This window comes from Aotus nancymaae, unplaced genomic scaffold (genome assembly GCF_030222135.1).
Source record: "Aotus nancymaae isolate 86718 unplaced genomic scaffold, 86718_ANA_hifiasm-v0.15.2.pri h1tg000010l, whole genome shotgun sequence".
NCBI lineage: Eukaryota > Metazoa > Chordata > Mammalia > Primates > Aotidae > Aotus > Aotus nancymaae.
The window spans coordinates 5,069,648-5,091,551 of NW_026988421.1; the positions used below are offsets into that span (position 1 = coordinate 5,069,648).

The 21,904-nt window shown below is 42.2% G+C and overlaps 2 protein-coding genes across 2 annotated transcripts in view; one reads left to right on the forward strand and one right to left on the reverse strand.

Annotated features, from left to right (window-relative positions):
- The window catches only part of ADAM12 (ADAM metallopeptidase domain 12), a 402,598-nt gene extending 392,969 nt beyond the window's left edge, over positions 1–9,629 (forward strand). The window contains exons 24-25 of the mRNA XM_012464187.2: positions 2,888–3,018; positions 4,574–9,629. Of these exons, the coding sequence (XP_012319610.2) occupies positions 2,888–3,018; positions 4,574–4,634 (192 nt within the window). The 3' untranslated portion in view covers positions 4,635–9,629. The remainder of the gene's footprint in view (positions 1–2,887; positions 3,019–4,573) is intronic.
- A 2,897-nt stretch (positions 9,630–12,526) lies between these two features.
- FANK1 (fibronectin type III and ankyrin repeat domains 1) overlaps positions 12,527–21,904 on the reverse strand; it is a 151,514-nt gene continuing 142,136 nt past the window's right edge. The window contains exons 7-11 of the mRNA XM_064373741.1: positions 17,026–17,191; positions 13,535–13,678; positions 12,979–13,056; positions 12,846–12,890; positions 12,527–12,738 (exon numbers count right to left, since the gene is read on the reverse strand). Coding sequence (XP_064229811.1) covers positions 12,700–12,738; positions 12,846–12,890; positions 12,979–13,056; positions 13,535–13,678; positions 17,026–17,191 — 472 coding nt within the window. The 3' untranslated portion in view covers positions 12,527–12,699. The remainder of the gene's footprint in view (positions 12,739–12,845; positions 12,891–12,978; positions 13,057–13,534; positions 13,679–17,025; positions 17,192–21,904) is intronic.

Here is a 21,904-nt window from a genome sequence, read left to right on the forward strand (position 1 = left end):
AAGTTAAGAGGGCAGAAGAATGGGGTTTGAATTCTTCATTTCCTTGTTTAAAATGAAAATAGATGAAAAGCAGCATTTATCGTGTGTGAGCAACCTGCCTAGAGTCATTTCTCAGCTCCCTTCAGATGATGCTTGGTGATCAGACTGGACTTTTCTCGGAGAGGTTCAGGTTTAGATTTTTGCCAAGGCAAGATTAAAAGCAACACCTAAAAGGGAGCGTGGCAATTTCACCCCTTCCCTCAAGGTCAAAATGTGTAGCTGGTGCTTCTTGCATCATAGGTTCCACACCTCCATGCCTGATAGCTAAGAACTGAGCCTACATCTTCTTGGACCAACCCCACTATTCCATGGCCATTCTAGCCCAGTGAGGTCCTGGCAGGAAGCCAGCATCTTACCTAAGCAACATCTTTGCACGCAACCTGTTTCATGCTTCCATCCAAACCATGTCCTGGGTGTGGCTAGAGGGAGCAGATGGTACCTGTGCTGAGCCCCAGGTTGCAGGTCAGACCCTTCAATCAGCTTCTCAGTCGTTTGGGTTTTCATCACTATGGTGACCACATAATTTATCCTCTTGAAGTAGGAGACATGCCTGAGAGAACGTGATTAATAATTAAGCAGGACGATCAACATAAATTGGGAATGTCCCAGGCAAACTAGAATGAACGGCCAACCTAATTATCTCCTATGTTTCCATGATAAATCCAAATATACTGTGATACATAGCTCCCTTTTTCTCCAGCATTTCAGTAAAAACCTGGCGTTATCTTTATTGCCAAGACAGCTTAGTCATATTCAGCAGTAAAACTAGTATCGCTTAGTAATTATTTCAATTTGGTAAGTGCATACATCCATTTTTACGTGACATACTAATGTTTTGCTCATAGTTTTCTGTTACCTTATAGAAAAGGGAGCTTGATTTGTTACCTTAATTATCCAAAGTTTGTTGGTAGGGTTATGATGCTTTTTGGTGACAAAGTCACTCCATCAGTAATAGTTGTAATACAGCAGCAGCTAACACTCATGGGTTACCGCATGCCAGGCCCTGTGCCAGAAGCCTCAATGTCTCATTTAACCCTGACATCATCTCCTCTCCACCAGTGAGGATACTGTGTGTGTGTGTGTATGCGGAGCTGGTTGAATATATAAACGACCCATGCTCTTGGGCACATTATATGGTCTTTATTCCTAGCTAGGGAATTTTCTCTATTTAATGTTTCCTTTAATGAAAGCTAATGTAGAAATGTCACTTCTAAGCCTGTCCCTTGTTCAGGGACTCTTTCCTAGCCCAATGTGTCCATTCTTCTAACTCAGCTTATTTTCCGCAGAGCTGTGGTTTACAAACTTCTGTGGTAACTTCCTTTGCTTTACAAAGAGATGTTAAATGGTGATTACACTGTTGCATTCTTTCAGTTGAGCCCCGATTGCTAAATGTAATTTTCTTGTAATAGGCACTGAGAGAAATGCACCTCAAGTGTTTGAAATGATTGTTGAGCGCTGCTAGATACATGGAACACTGGGTCCTATGATGGTGAATTGGTGCATTTGATTAGGGGTGTTCTGTCTTCCTGGAGGTTCTAGCACCATTTCCGACAGATGTTCCCTGCATTCGTAAGTGTTTCCAGGCTTCAGGGACAAAGCAGAGCACCGACATTCACCTAAGGCCAAGAGCAGAGATGTGGCCAACACTTACCGACTTCTGGATGCAGCTCCAATGAACCCCTCTCATGGGGATCCACAGGAGGGGCACAGTGTAAGAACATGAAAACAAGTGCTATGTGTCTTACACTGTTTTTGAAACTGAATCTTGCCCTGTCGCCCAGGCCGGAATGCAATGGTGCAATCTCGGCTCACTGCAACTTTTGCTTCCCAGGTTCAAATGATTCTCCTGCCTCAGCCTCTTGAGTAGCTGGGATTACAGGCGCCCACCACCACGCCCGGCTACTTTTCATATTTTTAGTAGAGATGGGGTTTCACTAGGCTGGCCAGGCTGGTCTCAAACTCCTGACCTTGTGATCCACCTGCCTCGGCCTCCCATAATGCTGGGATTACAGGCGTGAGCCACTGCGCCTGGCCCTTTCCTCCTATTAAATATTTTTAAAGTGTGGCATGAGGCAGTGCTGATATTAATAACTTATCTGTGTGCTGGGAACTTCCTATGCATTATTTTCTTTAATCCTCATAACTATGCTGAGATAGGTCTTTTTCCCCACATTTTCCAGAGACAGAGGTTCAGAGAGGTCAGGTGACTTGCACAAGTCCCAAAGCATCATTTGACTAAAACCCAGAGTGGAATAAGGCTTCTGGTCAACACAGCCCTGGCCCTTAGTGTGTTTACAAAGCTTTACTTGCCCCTCAGCCCACTGTGTCAATTCTTTGAACTTACTAGAATAAGTATTTGTGGAAAAACTTCAGCGCATTTGATGGAGCAACATTTGGAACAGCATCTGCACGTGGCAGACTGAGCATGACCATCCTCGCTGTCTAATCCACCCACAGGTGCACGAGTCCTGCTCCGTGATCCTGGCAAAACCCAAGGAAATGGATGTGATGTTTGAAAAGATTTCCACCAACTTCTCATTTTAGGGTGAATTGAGAAGCTGCTTAACTAAAGGCGCAGGAAAGTGTGTGTCCTCGGGGTAACACTGGCAGAGAAACCAACATCAGCTATACCCCAGGGGCAGCCCAGAAGCCCCGCAGTCAAGTGTTTATAACTATGATCCATGGATAAGTCTCAGAGAAAATTTTAGCAAGAAGGTTAACAGAGGTCAGCCTCCACCCACCTTGTATGGTGAGAGGATGATATTCAGGAACCAGAGCCTGTGCCAAGTGCCAGGCCCTGCTTCTCCATGGCTTCTAGAAAGTGACCCTAACTCTATGTTTATTGCAGGGGACCCGTAAGCCAAACCCCCCTCAGAAGCCTCTGCCTGCAGATCCTCTGGGCAGGATGACTCGGCTCACCCATGCCTCGGCCAGGACCCCAGGACAGCGGGAGACCGGGCTCCACCTGGCACCTCTCAGGTTTGTGTAACACACCGTGCCCATCTCTTTCTCTCTCAAACTCTTGTGGGACCAACCACAACTAACCCAGTCTCTTCCCAGTCCCTGGGATCCTGAGACATTAGTCAGGTTGGAGGCACACAGCTGGAACAAGGGACATATGAGGAGTAAGGCAAAGCAGCTGCCTGGCAAGAGGACACTGGGAAACAGGGACAACAGGCAAAAGGAATCACCTTTCACAACTTCTGCTGCTTGGTCCGCTAGGAAGGCAGAGACTTCCATCCCAGCTAATGGAGGCAAGCTAATCCCATGGTGTGCTGGAGCCAGCTCACCTTGGTTGGTAAGAGCTATCAAATGTCCAGGAATTTTGCAAGCTAGGTGTTAAACCTAGCCAATATTAAGGATTAAATTTTATGATATAAGTTATATTAGAAAGAAAGGTAAGAAGTGCTCAAAGCTCACTTCACATTTTTGCCCATTTTGCTGTAATTATCTGTACTCTTGAGATTGCGCTCATCCATTATTTCTGTATGGCAGAGAACCTAGGTCGTAGCAGCTGCTCACATCTCCTTCACGTTTAGTGACGTCAGGTGGTAGCTTGAAACCAGCCACAGTGGGAGCATTTACACCATGGAAATTGGCAAACGCTGCAAATCAGGCTTTCGTTCCCCCACCCCCTTGAGTTGTTAAACCCACAGCCAAAGTACTCTTCTGACACACATGCCCTCTTGGCAGGAAGCCTGCCTTTTGAGCTCAAAAGAACCAAAGGTACTGTGCTGGCCAGGCCCAGGGTTCAGTAATCCTGTATCTCTGTAGGAGAAGACACATTGGAGTGATTTCATTACAGCTCTTGGGAAGAATGTTTGGCCCATGAAAGAGCTGCCTAATAAATCTCAGAGATAAAGGCGGTCAAAGGGTCAGGAAATTGTTTAATTCCCAACTGCATAAATAGAGAAAAACTGCATAGCATCCTAATTATTTCATTGTGGTTTGCATGTTGATCTTGAAGTTATTTTTCCTGTTCTATTTGAGGAAAAAACACTACTTTACATGGACACAAGGAGGGGAAGTCCTTTGTGTTAAATGCCCGCAAGCCGTGGCCTGTCTTACCTCTGCCAGTTACCGATTTCGGTCATGCACATTTCATTTTTGAGGGATCCTGGGTGCCCACCTTTGCTCCCTCTGGAGCTGTGCTGCGGGACACAGGGGCTGTGAGGCAGGCTGTGCCTAGCACAGCTATCAATCAGTTTTTTTCTATTGATAATAACCTATTCAAATAATCCTCTAGATATACTGAGTTAAATGTATTACTAAAATTAATTTCACCTATTTCTCTTTTTTCATGTGGCTACCAGAAATTTTAAAATTCCTTGTGTAGCTCACACTTTTTCTGTTGGACAGTGCTGTTCGAGACTTGGCTTGTGGGTGGGAGGTGCGGCTTTGGAGAGAGGTCTCCCGCCCCCGTTATGAGGGGCAGTGGTATCTGACACAGAATACATATCCAACCCCACACTTCTCTATCCTCAGACTCACTTCTCAAGGCCTCTGATCTTTTTATTTTCTCCTCTCGATTCAGACCTGCTCCGCAATATCCACCCCAAGTGCCCAGATCCACCCACACCGCCTATATTAAGTGAGAAGCCGACACCTTTTTTCAACGGTGAAGACAGAAGTTTGCACTATCTTTCAACTCCAGTTGGAGTTACTTTTTTGTACCAACTTTTAGGATTTTTTAAATGTTTAAAACACCATTATTTTAAGAACTTTTGAGCTGCTGCCGTTGGTGCTGTGCTGTGCTATGGTGCTCTGTCTACTTGCTCAGGTACTTGTAAATTATTAATTTATGCAGAATGTTTATTACAGTGCAGTGCGCTGTAGTAGGCATTTTTACCATCACTGAGTTTTCCATGGCAGGAAGGCTTGTTGTGCTTTTAGTATATTAGTGAACTTAAACTATCCTGCTTGATGGGATTCTGGACAGGATGTGTTTACTTTCTGATCAAGGCCTTATTGGAAAGCAGTTCCCCAACTACCCCCAGCTCTGGTTATGGTTATGCCAGATGCAGCTCAAGAGACCCCAAGAAGAACCTCGTTTGATTTTCTGGATTCCCTATCTCAGGCCAAAGCCAAGGAGCTTCAGGTCCAGGCTGTGCTTGGCTTTCGGGGAGGCCCTGTGCCCCTTGACAACTGGCAGGCAGGCTCCCAGGGGCTGCCCCATGAAGTTTTGGGATAGCAGGGAGAAATCTGGCTTCTGGCCAGGAAGCTTTGGAGAGAATGTGGGTTGCAGACAGGAATTTTAACATGTGGCCATACCAGGATAGAGACTGGAACACTGGACAAGCCGGACCTTGACCCTGAGCTGACCAGCCATGAGCATGTTTGGAAGGGAGCTGTAGGGTCGCTTAAGGCTGTGCTTCATAGAAGTACCAAGCACTTCTTTCTCTGGCTGCCCTTTCCAGAGCACGGCCATCCCCAGGTTATCTAGATTGAGAAACGTGGTGTTTCTACAAGAAAGGTACTGCCCAGTCACTGCAAACCTCCACCTCCCTGTACTGCTTGGAGCCGAGCAAATCGCTACAAACTGTAACACAAAGATCCTGTATTCAGACAGTTGAGGCTTTCTTCAGATGTGAACCACTAATTGGGTCTAGTCAATCAAGTCTGTCAATGAAAAATCTCTTTACTACAAGGTTCAACTTACTTATTAAAAATTAGGCAGAATCTTTATGCTTGCAAAAACTATAGCCCAATGGAACGTGATGCTCATGGGTATAGCCTATGTTTGCTATCATCATAATTGCAGATATTTGACAAAGAACCTTCTCTATGGGGGCATCCTCTTTTTCCAGCTTGGCTGCAGGAGTCTTCTTTAAAAGATGTTTTTAACAGAGTCTGAACCTGTTTCTTCATTGCTTGCAACCTACCTGTTGAAGCATCACAGAATGTGATAAGGAAATCAGTTTCCTAGCTGTAAATATGTACGAAATGCTGGCTTGGGCAGCAGCCCCTTGAACTTTTTACTCTTCAAATGTCTGACTAGGAAGCCGTTTTTCACAAGGTCTTTAAGATGATGACTATATCTAATGGCATGAGAAATATAAAAATACTCAGATAAGGTAGTAAAATGCTATGATGCCTCTCACTGTCTCCTGGAGGGGTCATATCTGACTGGTTTTCACATAAGAAGACAATTGACAACAGTGACATAATTCACTCTGAGTGTTTTATGAAAAAGGCTTCTTTTGGGGGTCAACAGTTTTCCTATGCCTTGAAACAGAAAGAAAAATACATGTCAAGAATCTTGGTTTGCCTTCCAGAAAACAAAACTGCATTTCACTTTCCCGGTGTTTCCCACCGTATCTAGGCAACACACACAGTATTCATGACTATGGATAAACCAAGTAAACACATGTCACAAACACAAAAGGAAACCCAGCTCTAATACATTCCAACTCTTATAGCATGCATCTGTCTATCCTACAGTTATTAAGTTCTTAAAATGTAAAGCCATGCTAGAAAATAATACTGCTGAGATACATACAGAATTACTGTAACTGGTATTACATTTGGTAATTGTACTGAAGCCAAACATATATATACTATTAAAAAGGTTTACAGAATTTTATGGTGCATTATGTGGGCATTGTCTTTTTAGATGCCCAAATCCTTAGATCTGGACTTTTAACCTTTCCTCCTGTCGTAAGAAGATATGAACTGAGTTTTGTTGTTGTTGTTTGTTCTTAGCTGTAATTCCCATGCTTCTGTTTCAGAGAGCCAGGAAGAGTCTGATATTAAAGGAGGTTAAAACTGTGATCGTATGCCATGTCATCAGTGGCCACTTAGGGGCCATGGCCGATGACACATTTTTATCTCTACAGTACTAATTTCTTTCTACAGAGCCACGCAATTTATTTCTGAATAAGAACATATTTAAACTAATAATATTCCCTTATGATGCAGATGATAGTATTATTAAAGGAATAATCCTTCCAAGATGCAATATTTATCTAGTGAAGCGTATTTAGCAGAAAATTCCATTTTAATATAACTTAGGAAAGGAAGCAGTAACCAGGGGCTTTGTGGTTGGGGAGGCAGGGGTGGAGGGTATTCCTCTCCTTTTTTGTATTCTCAGAACAACCACCCAAAAAAATCAGTACTTGTATTTCAATGGCAATGTCTTTGGTATTTTTTTAAAAGTTTTTATAGGCATGAATAAAGAGGTGGTTTGAGTTTTGCAAGGCCATCACCTGGAAAGTCAGCGTGACTAGACACAAAGTAGCCCAAAGGTTACTTTTCTTCCTACATCTTATTACAGTTGTAGGTTCTATGACCTCACTTTATGGGTTCCAGGCGATTCCAGTGAAAGGTCTGTCTCCTGAAATTTTTTAAGTTTGTTTTCCTGACACATGTAATCAGATGTGTAGCAACCGAGGGAAACGAAGCCTAACATTCTCCATTGTGGAAACACACACAGGAGGTTACACTTCCCAGCGTGGATTTTTCCAACTTACACATGTGGGATGACATCACAGAAACCACAAAAGCAGCAAATTAAACTGTAGGAGCGTAAATACTCCTGACGAGTCTCAGGGGGGACATTTTTATGCCTTCTTAACTTTATGAAGAATTCTCAGGCTGAACTATAAGCCATTGTTCCCTGGCAAATCAATACATCAATGCATTCTCAAAAAAAACCAAAACTGCTAAAATTCTGTCAAAATGTTCTTAGGAGCCTATGGTCTCCACGGTGCTAAAAACAGAGCCTGGTGCTAGGCCGACTGGCAGGGCCGAGAGTCCTCCTGCCCCCTCTCCACTGATGTTTACTAAGCACTCTGAGCCAATGAGACCCCCAGCGGCAGAAAGGGCACAAGGCGGTGCCAGGGCCAGATCTTTCTCATGCACCCTGAACTCTTGCAGACTTTCCTCGTGAGGTTTACTCAATTTACAACTGCTATGCAGGGCTCCCCTATATATTCTGGGGGCCCATGACACACTCAGGCTGGAGATCCTTCCTCACTGCTCTCAAGATGGCCCCAGCCAGACACCAGTGACCCAAGTGAAAGTCACACAACCCTCCCAGAAGTCTCCCAACACTGATGCTGACCAGAGGTGGGGCTCTCAGGCTGCGAGTTTCACACACTCTGACGGGCTGCTGGAGGACATTACAGGACCACCCTTTCTCCTCCTCTCCCATGCTAGAAGCCAGCCCTAGGCTGCTGCAGTTACTCCCTGTGACTCAGCAGCAGACTCACTCAACACAGCTGCCAACAGGAAGCCAGTGGCTAATGCATCTGTTTGCCTTTCCCTATGACCCAGACACAAGTCCCTTTCCCAGGTCAAACCCCAGGCCGATGCATCTCCAATTTCTGACAGTCATATTACTACCTCAGTTGCCACTTTAGATCAGCCAAAGTGGTGACTGCTGCGGTGGGTGGCTGTCCCTACAAGGCCTACCCAAGGGATGCCCAAAGCCCAACCTTCTCTAAGACTGCAGCCCAGAGCAACCCCACCAGCCTTTAGTCCAGCAGGGGACCTCCCACCCAAGGTATTGTTCTAATTAGAAGGGGAAGTTAGCCATAGGAAATCAACTTACATCTATAATTACAAAATTCTCTTAACTCACCCTAAAATTTCTATTGACATCTATTGCTTTTTAACCCTATTTGAAAACTCTGATAGTAAAACAAATGACACATGTTTGGGAGCCCCATGCTGAGAACCATTTCTGTGCAGTGAGGATGTTTCCAGAAGCTACTTACCTACATGTGAATGTGCCATTTTCTTTCATTCGTAGAGAAAATCCCCTCTTTACTTTTTGGAAGAATAATGGCAGCTTCTAGGGCAGCCATGACAGTTTCATATGAGAAAAACTAAGAAAAGAATAACTATAAAATTATTAAAATATCCAGTAATAGATCATGATAGCCAGAAGATTTAACACAAAAAGTCATTCTCAATTTAAAGCTATTCGGCTCTTCTAGGTTGAATGCCCTGTAACCCACCCTGACCTTCCACATCATCTTCAAAAGGTTCTGTTTCCCATGATTCTCCTATACACTCTTTAGTCCTCCATTTAACACAATTTAAATGCTCCAAAGAATAAGTATCATGTGATTGTTTTAGTTTTGCAAAAAAGTTGAATGGCATTTTACTTTCATGGCCTGTAAGCAGGTAGCTTAGTTGGGCAGTGATAGGAAAAACAAATTAGACCAAAAAAACCTCTACAAATCCAAGGCAGGAAAAATGGTGGCAGAGTGAATCATTCTCCTGTCCCTCCCATCAGGTCAAATCGGGAGGCTGCAGTAAATGCCCGTTCTTTTGATATGTGGCAACTGTTCCTGTAACTCTTCAAAACTTGGCTACAGGCTATTTAGCACAGTACAAATTAAAGATACAGCTATGTAAGCCAGCACAGGAATCCTATAGTGCTTCGTCCATGTATCATGCTTTGGTTTGCTAATTTTTCCACATACCTTTTTATGTTACAGTCTGTTGCTTTTGTACACATTTCTCATATTGGGGTTCGACAGATAAACACAACCTGCTATTTCAGTAGAAAAAAGTTATTGTTATGAATATTAAACCCAATAAATAGTACACAGGTAAATGTCAATGTGTGTCTCATTTGTTACTGAGAATGTTACAAAAATTTGGGGAAGATCTTTCATGCAGAAAAATGTATTCTTGTTCATGTATAGATATTTGAGAAAATTTTGGAACAGTACATAAGAAACTAAGAATGGTTGGCAGGGTCGGGGGGTAGGGCGTGTGTGCCACGAATCTCATGAACCTGTCAGACAGGAGGGAAGATGCTCACACATGGCATTGGGGGGTAGGAGTTGATCAGTTTTTGAACCATGTGATGTATAACCTATCAAATAATTTTTAAAACTTATTTACATAAGAAATCCAAAAAGAAAGTAAGCAGTGGTAGAGATATTAATAGCGGAGTTATTTGGTATGAAAACCTAAGTGTAAACAGATACCTATTTACAAATTTAAGAAAAACAGCATCCAACTTAATAAAGAAAACTAAAGAAAAAGAAAAACAGCTGGTCCGAAGGCAGTGAGTTATCTCAATCGATTGTTCACAGTCAGTTACAGATCCAACTCCTTGTTCTACTCTTCCCCCCTTCTCACTACTGCACTTGACTAGTCTTAAAAAAAAAGAAAAAGAAAAATACATGTACAAAATGCTAACAAGAATAAAGGGGTCTTTTTTTTTGGATGGAGTCTCACTCTGTAACCCAGGTTGGAGTGCAACGGTGTGATCTCAGCTCACTGCAACCTCTGCCTCCTGGGTTCAAGTGATTCTCCTGCCTCAGCCTCTTGAGTAGCTGAGATTACAGGCATATGCCACCGTGCCTGGCTAATTTTTGTATTTATAGTAGAGACAGGGTTTCACTATGTTGGCCAGGCTGGTCTCGAACTCCTGACCTCATGATTCAACCACCTCAGCCTCCCAAAGTTCTGGGATTACAGGCATGAGCCACCGCACCTGGCCAAAGGAATCTTTATCCTTACTACTCTTCACCCACAATCAAGCAAGCCAGCAAACATTAGTACATACAAAACTTCAAACATAATTGATATATATATCAAACAGGATACTCCAAACATAGAAAATGTATCTTATTTCTAAGTTCCTTTGAGGAAAAAAAATTCTCAAAAAATAATTCCATACCCTAGAAATGTAATGATTCATTAGTTTTCAAAGATGAATTGCAGGTTAGAACATAGCAAGTGAAAACATTTATAATAGCACACGTGATGGCAGAGATTCTCAGACTCTTTGAATTAGAAGAACTCACTTGTGATGCGTGTTCAAACCCATTAAAATCCATTGTTCATGCCCTTTCCCTGGAGATTCCAATTCAGAGAGCTGAGATGGGGCCGCAAAATGTATATTTAGCAAGTTCTTCCAATTGAATTTTTCATCAGAAAAGTTGAGAAAACTTCTGTAATAATATAACTAAAACAATGCTGGGAGAAAATTCATAGCCCTAAATCTACATATTAATTTGTAAAAGATGAAAAAGGGAATCTAATATCTAAGTTACAAAAGGAATAAAATAAACCCTCAGGGAAAAAAATAGAAGAAATGAATTTATAGAAATAAGGATATGTTCATTAGTAAAAAATAGAGCTAATAAAACTGAGTTGCTCTTTGGGAAAAGTCAGACAACAGTGTATAGACCACTTTCTCTTCTCATTAAGCAAAAAGAAGAAAAAGAGCAAACACACATAGCACATGGGCATGAAGAATCCTGCAGTCCACCATAACCCAGGGAGACGACAGCAAGAATATAAGGATGGTTCGATATTTACCAGGAGGGTAGACAGTTTTGCCAAGCTTGATGTCAACCAGAAGGGATGCACATGCCTTCCACAGAACAGGCTAGTGAATACAATCTACAACAGACCAAAAAAATGCAACTAAGGTGAAAGTCAACATTGACCACCAATAAAAGGAGGGAACTTTGGAGAGTTGTAAATGTGCTCCAATTTTTGGAGAGGTTTTACAAATCTAATCTGGGAAATCTAAAGGAATATGCATTTGTACAAAAGGTAAAACACTCATGAAATATCTAAGGACAGGACAGGACTATGGCCCACAAATCCCGTTCCTAAAGTGAATGTTCTGTGAGCTCTCTGGAATAAAGCTGATTGCTAATGTCAATAGAATTGTGTGCTTTTTCACTATGCCCCTCAGCAAAAGCTTTGGAGCTTTAATTACCTTTTATTAGTCTTTGCCTACAGAAAAAAAAAAAAAATCCACTCCTGTACAGACCTCTGTAGCTGGTTTGCTCACGGGGCCAAGTTAACCAGTGTGCCTCTGGAGACACAAAATTCATGTGGTCTGTGCACTCATTTTTTTGCTGATTTTTAAGTGTGTTTGCTGAGTTGAAGCTCTACCACGTTTGTGTCTTTAAGCTCCCAACCAGCAGACATGGCTGTGGTTAATTCCTGCTTGTCAAGGAACTGCATGATCAGCATCAAAAAACCTTCTGCTCTGAAGACAAAATTTAATATAGTACCCTTTGGCTACGTCGTCAACCCACCAGCAGGCTGAGTCTTTCATTGTCAAGGCGTGAGATATGCAAACACATTCACAGGTCTGGTCTAAGAAGGCTGACCCTCAACCAGACACCTCTAATAGAACAGAATCGGAGTCTTGAAATATGTATTTTGAGCTTTGATGTGAGGCCAACAGCTGAAGAGAAAACTCCTGGGCTTTTCGGAGGAGCGCCACTCCAGGAGGGAGCAGCGGCCTGACAACCAGCCTGGAAGCCCCAGGTTGGGAGGGGAGGATTTAATTGAAAACACATGAGGGAAAGAATTCCAACAAGGCCTAGCGTGGTCGAAGGACAGCTTGCGGGGCAGGAGCCGGAGTGGGAGATCCATGTGTGTTTGTGTAGCTCCAGTGCATAAATATTTTGTTTCATGTCTAACTCTAAAAGGCACAAGTGCAAGAAAACATCCCCATTCTAAAGACGCCCAATAATGGCACCACAGACGCGTGTGCTTAGGTAAAAAGATGTATTTCAAAGTGGGAACACTGAATCTTCAACTAAATAAATAAATGTACAGCCCTCCAAGATGCAGAATTTCCCATCCCTAGATTAACAGTCACGTTTCACTTTATGTGGATTTCGCAGATGAGTGGTGCTCTGATCAGCAGACAGAAGACTTTTCCGGCCTCTACTTTTTCTTCCTTTCTTCCAATAAGGAAACTATACTCTAGATAAACAAAACAGACAGGTGAATGTAATCCAGGATTTTCCTGGTTTTTCTGAGTCTTAAAGGACTATAAAATTAGCCTTGATAGGCAGAAAGAGCATCCCAACCTGTCTGGCAAAAACTCTGGCCATTTCTAGGACACCTTTGCCGAACTGAAACAGGAAACAACAAAAATGTTACATGCTTATAAATGTTCTTTCTCCCCCTCTGAGGAAAATCGTTAAAGATGGACTCATTTACCTCATTTTTTATACTTGCATCTGCCCCTTTGTCAAGAAGTAACTGAACTAACTCTTCATGATTATTTAACACAGCCACCTAGAAAACAAAACCCAGGGTGGTGTGCATGAGCTCCTCCCTCCAGGGCACGCACAGCAGCAGGGAGCATGAGCCTGGCACGTGCGGCGTCCCAGCAGCCCCCCTGCAACCCACAGAGGGCCACTGTGGCTTCGGGTGGCCTGCAGGCACAGCACTTCCTCTGCAGCTGCAACAGTAGCAACTCCAGGGAAATGGACTCTCCCTCTCTCCACACTAAAACCAGGACAGAAAGCAGCTTGTTTGTTTCACCAGATCTGTTTTGATCCCACAGTGGTCCTGGGGATAGGGGTTCTTTACTCCTTAAAGAAATGGTTGTAAAAAGATAAGAAACGTATTCTAGGGACGGCCTCATGCCCTTCTGAACAAGCCGACAGGAAACACACACACACAGTCAAAGCCAAGGGCTGGTGCAGGCACAGAAAAAGCTCTGACCTTAATTCCATGCAGAAAACTGCCTATTTTCGGGAGGACGACCTACCATAAGAGGCGTCTTTCCATTTCTGTCCTTCACGTTCACATTGGCCCCAGCCTCAATTAGAAGAGAGGCCACCCTCTGATTTCCCGACACTGCAGAGACTCTCATGAGTGGGGTCCATCCTGAACCAGTGTCCACTACGTCTACCTGTTGGGCCAGAGAAACAGCTATGTTGAGCCCAATTTCTTTTCCTTAAAATGATTCAAACTTATAAAAGGAGTATTTCCTTGCCCCAACGCCCAGACTTAGCCGTCTTTCCACATTTGGTAGGTGTTCATTGCATTGTGCTAATTTAAGTCACATTTCTATGCTGTGAGGACACATGTTAGAATTGCATTAGAGTGCTGAGAGGCCCCAGGGTCTCCCCACTGGCTTCTTCATCTACATCCTTTAAAGTAGAAAAAAGATGGGCTAGAAAAATTAACTGAACGACTTTCCACTTGGCCCCTGGAGCATTCTTATTCTCTCTTGCCTAATTTTCCTCACCTAGCATTCATTTTTCTTACTTTAATGTATCGTTGTAAGCAGCTTTACATCCTTTCTGGAACAAGACAGTAATAATATCAACTTTAGGCAGAAGACCTACAGGTAAAATACGGAACAACCAGATTCATTACACGAATTTTGTCTGAAAAGTCTGACTAATGCCTTCTCCAAAACAGCATGCACGTAATCAGATGGCTGTCTCCTGACTGTCTTCTCTACACTGAAACCTCTCTGTTTAGTGTTTTAAAATAAAGATTTTAGATTAGGAAAATGTAAATGTTGTCTCTTCCAATTCCAGTGAAGACCTTGCCAATCCATGAAGAGTGGTGCTGAAGATAGATACGTGTGTGTGCTCAGACACAGGCACACACATGCACGTGTGCATCTACACACTCATGCATACCATGTGCATACAAGTACACACACACAATCTGTTACAGAAGAATTACTCAAAGATGATCCATAGCTTTAGTAAAACATCAGAATGGAACAACAAACAAAGAATTTCCAGGAGATCTTGGGGGCACCTCAGGGTACTTCTATGTATAAGATTATCCACTGCAACATGCTTTGGATTTGCAGCCCTCCTTCATGCAAAGAACTAACCTGTGGGCAACACGCTTCATTATATTTGAAGAATAATAAAATAAGCGCCTCATATTACATGATGCTTTATACAGTTTTCAACCCTCTTTACACATATTTTCTCTTTTGGTCCTAAAGATTAATCAGAGGTAGGTATTTTTATTCTTGGTTTACAAATGATCAAACTAAATCTCAGAGAAGTAGCTTCTCCGAGGTCACATGGCTCATTAAATGCAGAAATGAATAAATAAGTCGCCAAGTGAATAAGTCACTCTTAGTATATGATCATTACATTTCGGAAGAAGGTGGCAATGCCATGATTGGCCCCTAAGTCCTTCCCATGGGCTTCAGAAGCATCAGGTGAGCCATCTGCCGAACATGGAGAGACTCATGTTGACATCATCCATCTGCCACCAGGCCAGTCATGTGGAAATCTATAGTAAACACTTCCATGCTTATTGTTCTGTCCTCTGCAAAGTAGTTCCAGTGCTTCAAACAAAGACGGAATTTACCCCAAATTAGTGTGTTCATATATGAAGCCCGGAGAGCCTACATTTCCAAAACTCCAGTATTTAAATGTTGATACCTGAGACTTGCCCTATTGTGGATGCTTTGCTTTTCCTTTTTTTGTTGTTTTTTGAGATGGAGTCTCACTCTGTTGCCCAGGCTGGAGTGCAGTGGCATGATCTCAGCTCACTACAACCTCCACCTCCCGGGTTCAAGCAATTCTCCTGCCTCAGCCTCCCTAATAGCTGGGATTACAGGTGCCCGCCACCACGCCAGGCTAATTTTTGTATTTTCAGTAGAGACAGGATTTCACCATGTTGGCCAGGTTGGTCTCGAACTCCTGACCTCAAGTGATCCACCTGCCTCGGCCTCCCAAAGTGCTGGGATTACAAGCATGAGCCACCACGCCCGGACTGGATGCTTGACTTCAGCAAAGTACAAGCTTCTTTTTCAACCACAGACTTTTACTAGGTGCAAAACCTGCCCAGAGTTGATCATAAACCAAACAAGCAGCATGTGGCTGTCACTACCATACGTGGCACGTGGGCCCGGCTCTACCACGGAAGCCTGCAGGCTCAGCCTTCTACCTCTCTCTGCCTCTCACAGGCTCTCTCTTCTGCCTCCCTGTCTCGAAAACAAAAGGAAAGTAATTCTCCAAAAGCAGCAGCAGGAACCAGGTAGATCCCATAACTGCAGCCTCACTTTCCCTCAATCACCCTTCAGAAACAATCTGGAACAAATCCACTGACATCTTCCAGGAGACATGACTTTTCTCAATTTGAGTTGATTTTCCAGGTCATCGACTTAATTTCTCAGCGCTCTGCATACCATCTGGCAGTCACAGATAGCACCGCACTTTGTCCATCGTTCTTTAGTTCCATGCCTTGAAATTTGTAGCTAATTTCTCAAAGTCTTGAACTAAAGTTTTCAAAGTTATCAGCAATTTCCATAATTGATCGAATTCTAATTACCCATCTTCAAATATCTGTAGAAGTCCAAACAACACTGCTTCTATTTGCTAAATCAAATTTGCACTTTCTGGTAACGTTAAATCAAAGGTAGACCCACTTGCCTGTTTCCAGGTAAAGATACAAAGAATTGAAATGCTCTATTCCTGATATGGTCAGTCTGCTCTTTGGAAATTTTTAATGACTAATCTTTAAAACAAACCAAGAATAAAAATTGTCTAATTTTAGAAGCAAAAAGAAGCACAACAGCTCTAAGAGCTCTTAATATCTTTGTATCTCCAGCACTTGAAATAGTAATCTGGTACATGCTCAGTAAAGCTTTGGTGAAAGACTAAATGAAGAGAGAAATAAGCCAATGAACCAAAGAACAAAGTAGAATCATCAGGCCGGGCGCAGTGGCTCACGCCTGTAACCCCAACACTCTGGGAGGCCAAGGTGGGTAGATCACTTGAGGTCAGGAGTTTGAGACCAGCCTGGCCAAAATGGTGAAACCCCATCTCTACTAAAAATATAAAAACTAGCTGGGCTTGGTGGCACATGCCTGTAATCCCAGCTACTAGGGAGGCTGAGGCAGGGGAATCACTTGAACCTGGGAGGCAAAGGTTGCAGTGAGCCAAGATCGCACCACTGCACTCCAGCCTGAGCAACAGAGTGAGACTCCATCTCAAAAAAAAAAAAATGGTAGAAGCATCAGGTCCAGCTCTGGAGTCAGACCTGTTTCTCTTCCCTACACAAGATAAACCCCCACGACAATCTGAAAGCTCATTATCATGTCAGTTCTACGATGATCTCTTTTCCCAAAGTTTCAGGGCTTTCTTGCTAAGTCAGAAAAATTTCTCCAGTATTTCTAAGGTTGACTAATCAAAGGCCCTGCCTCTGCTAGACCCCATGGAGCAGCGTTTCAGATTCTTACCAACGTGTGCATGGTTAACAAGGCAGGTCCCGTACCTCACAGCCATCCTCGATCATCCACTCAATCACACTGCAGTGGCCTCCGTCTGCAGCCCAGTGCAGAGCTGTACAGCCTCCCAGGTCTCTCGCCTGCCAAGAAGCACCGTGTCTTCGGAGATATTTCACGACATCTAGGTGTCCCGCGTAGCACGCCAGCATTAGACTGCAACATGTGGAAGCGGCAGCATGTGATGATAAGCACAGTCACCAAACTCAGCTCCACATTCTACCCTACCTGTCTCAAACCAAGAAATCCTAATTTGAGTGGAAAAGCCATGCAATTGTTCATATAAAATGTATATATATCCATCAAGTGATGTAGAAAATGTGGTATATCCATACAATGGAATCTTAGAAACGAAGAGCTTCAAACATGAATGAACCTTAAAACACTGTGCTAAAAAATGCCAGATGTTAAAGGCCACGTATTGTCTGATTGCATTTATATGAAATGCCCAGAAGAGGCAAATCAGTAAGACAGAACTAGCAGGTGAGTGGTTGCCTGAGGCTGAAGGGAAGGAGTAATGGGGAGTGACTGCTCAAGAGTACAGGGTTTCTTTGCGGGGGGTGGAGCGGGGGCGAGAATGAATGTTCTGGAATTAGATAGTAGTGGTGGTTGCACAACTTTGTGAATATATTTTTAAATGTTGAATTGTATGTTTTAAAAGGTGAATTTTATGGTATGTAAATTATATCTCACAGTGACTATAACAGGGTAAACTATTGGATTTTAAAACATCTAAAGATGATATTCAAAAAAGAAAAAATACTCATTTGACACTATTAAAGATAACTATCAAACCAATTCCTTATTCTAAAAATTGGTATTTAAGAAAAAAACTAAATATTTTGTTTTTTAAGGATAAAATGTAGTCCATCCCCAGTTGGTGAGCTGTTTTTCACAGAAGACTGCCAGCTAACAAATATAAAAGTAACTCTGGAGTTAGAAAACCCCTTATTTGCAATTCCCAATTAAATAATTGATTCAGGCAAGGATCATCAGTGGATACTGAAATTACTGGATAAATGTTCATGGGGAGGCCGGGTGCAGTGGTTCATGCCTGTAATCCTAGCACTTTTGAAGGCTGAGGCAGGCGGATTGCCTGAGCTCAGGAGTTCAAGACCAGCCTGGGCAACATGGTGAAACCCCATCTCTACTAAAAATATAAAAATTAGACAGGCGTGGTGGCATGAGCCTGTAATCCCAGCTACTCAGGAGGCTGAGGCAGGAGAATCGCTTGAACCTGGGAGGCAGAGGTTGCAGTGACCCGAGATTGTGCCACTGCACTCCAGCCTGGATGACAGAGCAAGACTCTGTCTCCAAAAAAAAAAAAAAAGAAAGAAATTAATGGGAAAGGGAATATTCACACAGCAATGAATTATTACCCCAAAGATTTTATTTTGTAAGTGTAATGGGAAAACTGTATCTTTACAGAGAAGAAAATTTGCTGTCATCACTCTAAAAAAATAATGAAACCTAGAATCACTACCTTAGACAACCTGCATCACAGGCTTCCCCATGGATGTAACCTGCAGTCACAACACTAGCTCTGAAGTATTCTTGTGAAAAGTGTTTATCTGAGCCTAATTAAGCCTTTAATTTTTTTGTGTGTTTGTTTAATTCTTTAAAAAATTCACTTTGTTGCCCAGGCTTGTTTCAAATTCATGGCCTTAAGTGATCTTCCTGCCTGAGACTCCCAACATGCTGGGATTACAGGCATGAACGATAGCACCTGACACAATCAAGTCCTTAAACCTGTCTTAACTTTATTGTTAATAAAGGGATGGAGGAACAAGTGAAATGCCTGCCCCACAGGTGGGAGACAGGCAAATCCAGAACATAGGACATTCTATAAGATAACAGGTCTGGTCTCCTCAAAGAGTCACTGCTATAAGAAAAAAAAAATTTTGAGAGAGAGGACTGGTCTAGAACAAGAGAGACTAAAAAGAGGGAATGGCCAGATGAAATGTGGGAACCTCAAGTGGATCATGGTCTCGCCCCACACCACCCCTCAAATAAAGCGGTGGAAGAGCTTTGGGGAGCAGGTAGGGAGAGCTGCATGGATGCTTGGGTATCAATGATATTAAGGAATTAGTTGAAGGGTCTTAGGTGTGATATGATAGGATTATTATGCAGGTTAATGACTGATTTTAGGAAACATTTTCTGATGTATTGAGGGATGGAGGGTTATGCTATACTAATTTCAAAATAGTTCAGCAAGAATGAAAAAAAAAAAAAAGAAGAAGAGGCAAATATGGCCAAATGTCAACTGCCAAGCCTAGGTGGTGGGTATACAGGTGTTTGCTGTACTGTTCTTTCACTTTCTCTAAATGTGTATATGTTTCAAAATAAAGAGTTGGAAAATAAAACAGAAGATCTTCCCAATAGGGAAATGTGCAAAGCCTCTCTCTGAGTGATAACTGGAACAACAAGCCCCGAAGGCAAGGCCCAGGTGAGCTGAGATGGGGCCAAACCCCTGCAGCCCCACATCCTCACACAGGCCTTCATTTCTTGGAGACCCCTAGAAGACAGTGAGCATGGTGCATCACCTGCCTGCCGAGTTTACGGTGCTCATACTCCTTCCCAAACACTTGAAGGTCTTTAGAATGACTTTTGCTAAGGAAAGAAAACTTCATTTTTAAAATTACATTCAAATAGAACTCTAGCTATCTGCATGATTTTGAAATAATGCTTTTCTGATTATAAAGTAAGGCACGGTACCTAGAAAAAAATATCTCATATCAGAGTCACACATAACCTGATCTCACAGAGAATATACTCTTAAGATTCTGCTGAATTTGCTCTAGGAGGTGAGGAGGATTGTCTAATAACCAGCCCCAGAGGCTCTGGACTGCCCAGCAATGAGCTCATTGAGACCAGGAGCTCTTCCTTCCCAGGGACAGGCACAGCCCTGAACCTGCTTCCCACTGGCAGCAAGCCACCAAGGTCCTCCAAGTGCCAAGCAGCTGGAGTCAGCCACCACCCCAACTGCCATCTGAACTCAAACTGCCTGGCACCTGCGGGGTCTGTTATCTGCTGCTTTATAAAAATGCCCTTCTCTGGTTCACACAACACACTCCTGAGCACAGCACTGCAGGGCATCCCCGTGTGCCCAGGGCAAGCCCACCAGGAATGGAGGACCCGCCCCACTGGCTGGCTGCTCAGTCCCCTGCTCATACTCCCAGCTCTACACAAAATCCCGTCTTTTCTCTCGTGTTTTATCTGTATGATGTTCTTTTCCCCCTGCCTTTTAAAAAGTATTATCTCAGTTTCTTATTATTTCATATAGTTCCCTGTTTTCTTAAGCACTGAAAACAGTATTTACAGACTAAATATTCCATCATATGAATATATCATAACTTCAATCAGTCCACTATTGTCAGACATTTAAGTTGTTTCAAATTTCTCGCAATTTTAAATAAGGCAACAGCAAACACCCTTACTAGTCTTATTTGCATTTCTGATTGTTTCCTAAAAATGAGATCACTGTGTCCATGGATGTGGCTTACTTTGGATGCACATTTCCAAATTGCTTTCCAGAAAGATTATACCAATTTACATTTCTATCAACTGTATTTGAAAGTACAGGTATTTCACTGCATCTTTATCGACATGATTACTTTTTAATAACCAATTTGATAGGTAGAAAATTTTTTATTACTAGTAATGCTAAACTTTTTTTATATAAATTGCTTATATTGATTCTGCTATAAATTGTCTTCTTGTGTAAACTGCTTTTTTCTACTGTGTGTGCAGGCTGTTGTGGAGTATTTATATGGCCATACGCGTGTTCTATACATTAAAAATGCCAGTAATTTGTCTATAATACATTTGTAAATATCTCTCTGGAATGTCCTTAACATCCTAATTTTTTAAAAATGTATAATCTTTTCCTTAATGATTCCTTCCAATGCGTTTATTCCTTTCACATTACAAGCTCAAATAATTATGTGCCTGTGTTTTCTGGTCATTTGTTTTTATGGTTTTGTTTTTTACATTTAATTCTTAATTCATCTGGAATTTATTTTGGTGCGTGCTATGAGACCAAGATCTAACTTGACTTTTTCCTTCATCCTATTTTTCCAATACCTTCCTCATTGGTTTATGTTGCTTCCATCAGCACATACCAGGTTCCTACGTAGATAGGGATCTATTCGAGGATTTCTATTCCATTCTACTTCTTTTTTTGTTCCGGTATCATGCTACTTTAATTACTATAACATTATAAGGCATTTTAATAACCGTCAAGGCAAGCCCTTCCACATTCTTCCTTGACAAAGTTTTAGTAGATATTATCTATTTGTTCTTCTAGATACATTACAATCATTTTGACAGGTTCCCACGAATAATTCCATTGGAGGCTGCACTGAACCTCTATGCAATATTTGAGAAGAACTAAAAATTTTATAATAGTCAATCTTGCCATGCTGACCTATGACATGTCTTTATTTCTTAAATTTTTACATCACTCAGTAAGGTTTTTAGGTTTATTTTTTCATTCAGATTTCCTACTTTTCTTATTTTCATTCTATTTTATTTCCCCATTATATTTATTAACTGGTAATTGCAGGGATTTAAGAAGTCTTGTCTTTGCCTTGTAGCTGTCCACTTTTCTGAACCTCCTTATTAAGTCCAAGTTTTTGAAATCGATTCTGTTAGGTTCTACAGGAAAGAAATCATACCTCTTACCTCAGTTCATATCAAGTGGATCAGCCTTCAAAATGCTGTCTAGTCATGAAATAACAAAATATATCTGTATGTACCATATGCCAGGAACTATTTTATACATTTTTCATATTAACTCATTAAATGCCTACAACCTGTAAGTACTTCTATTATCCCAATTTTATGGACATGAAACTAAGACACAGGGAG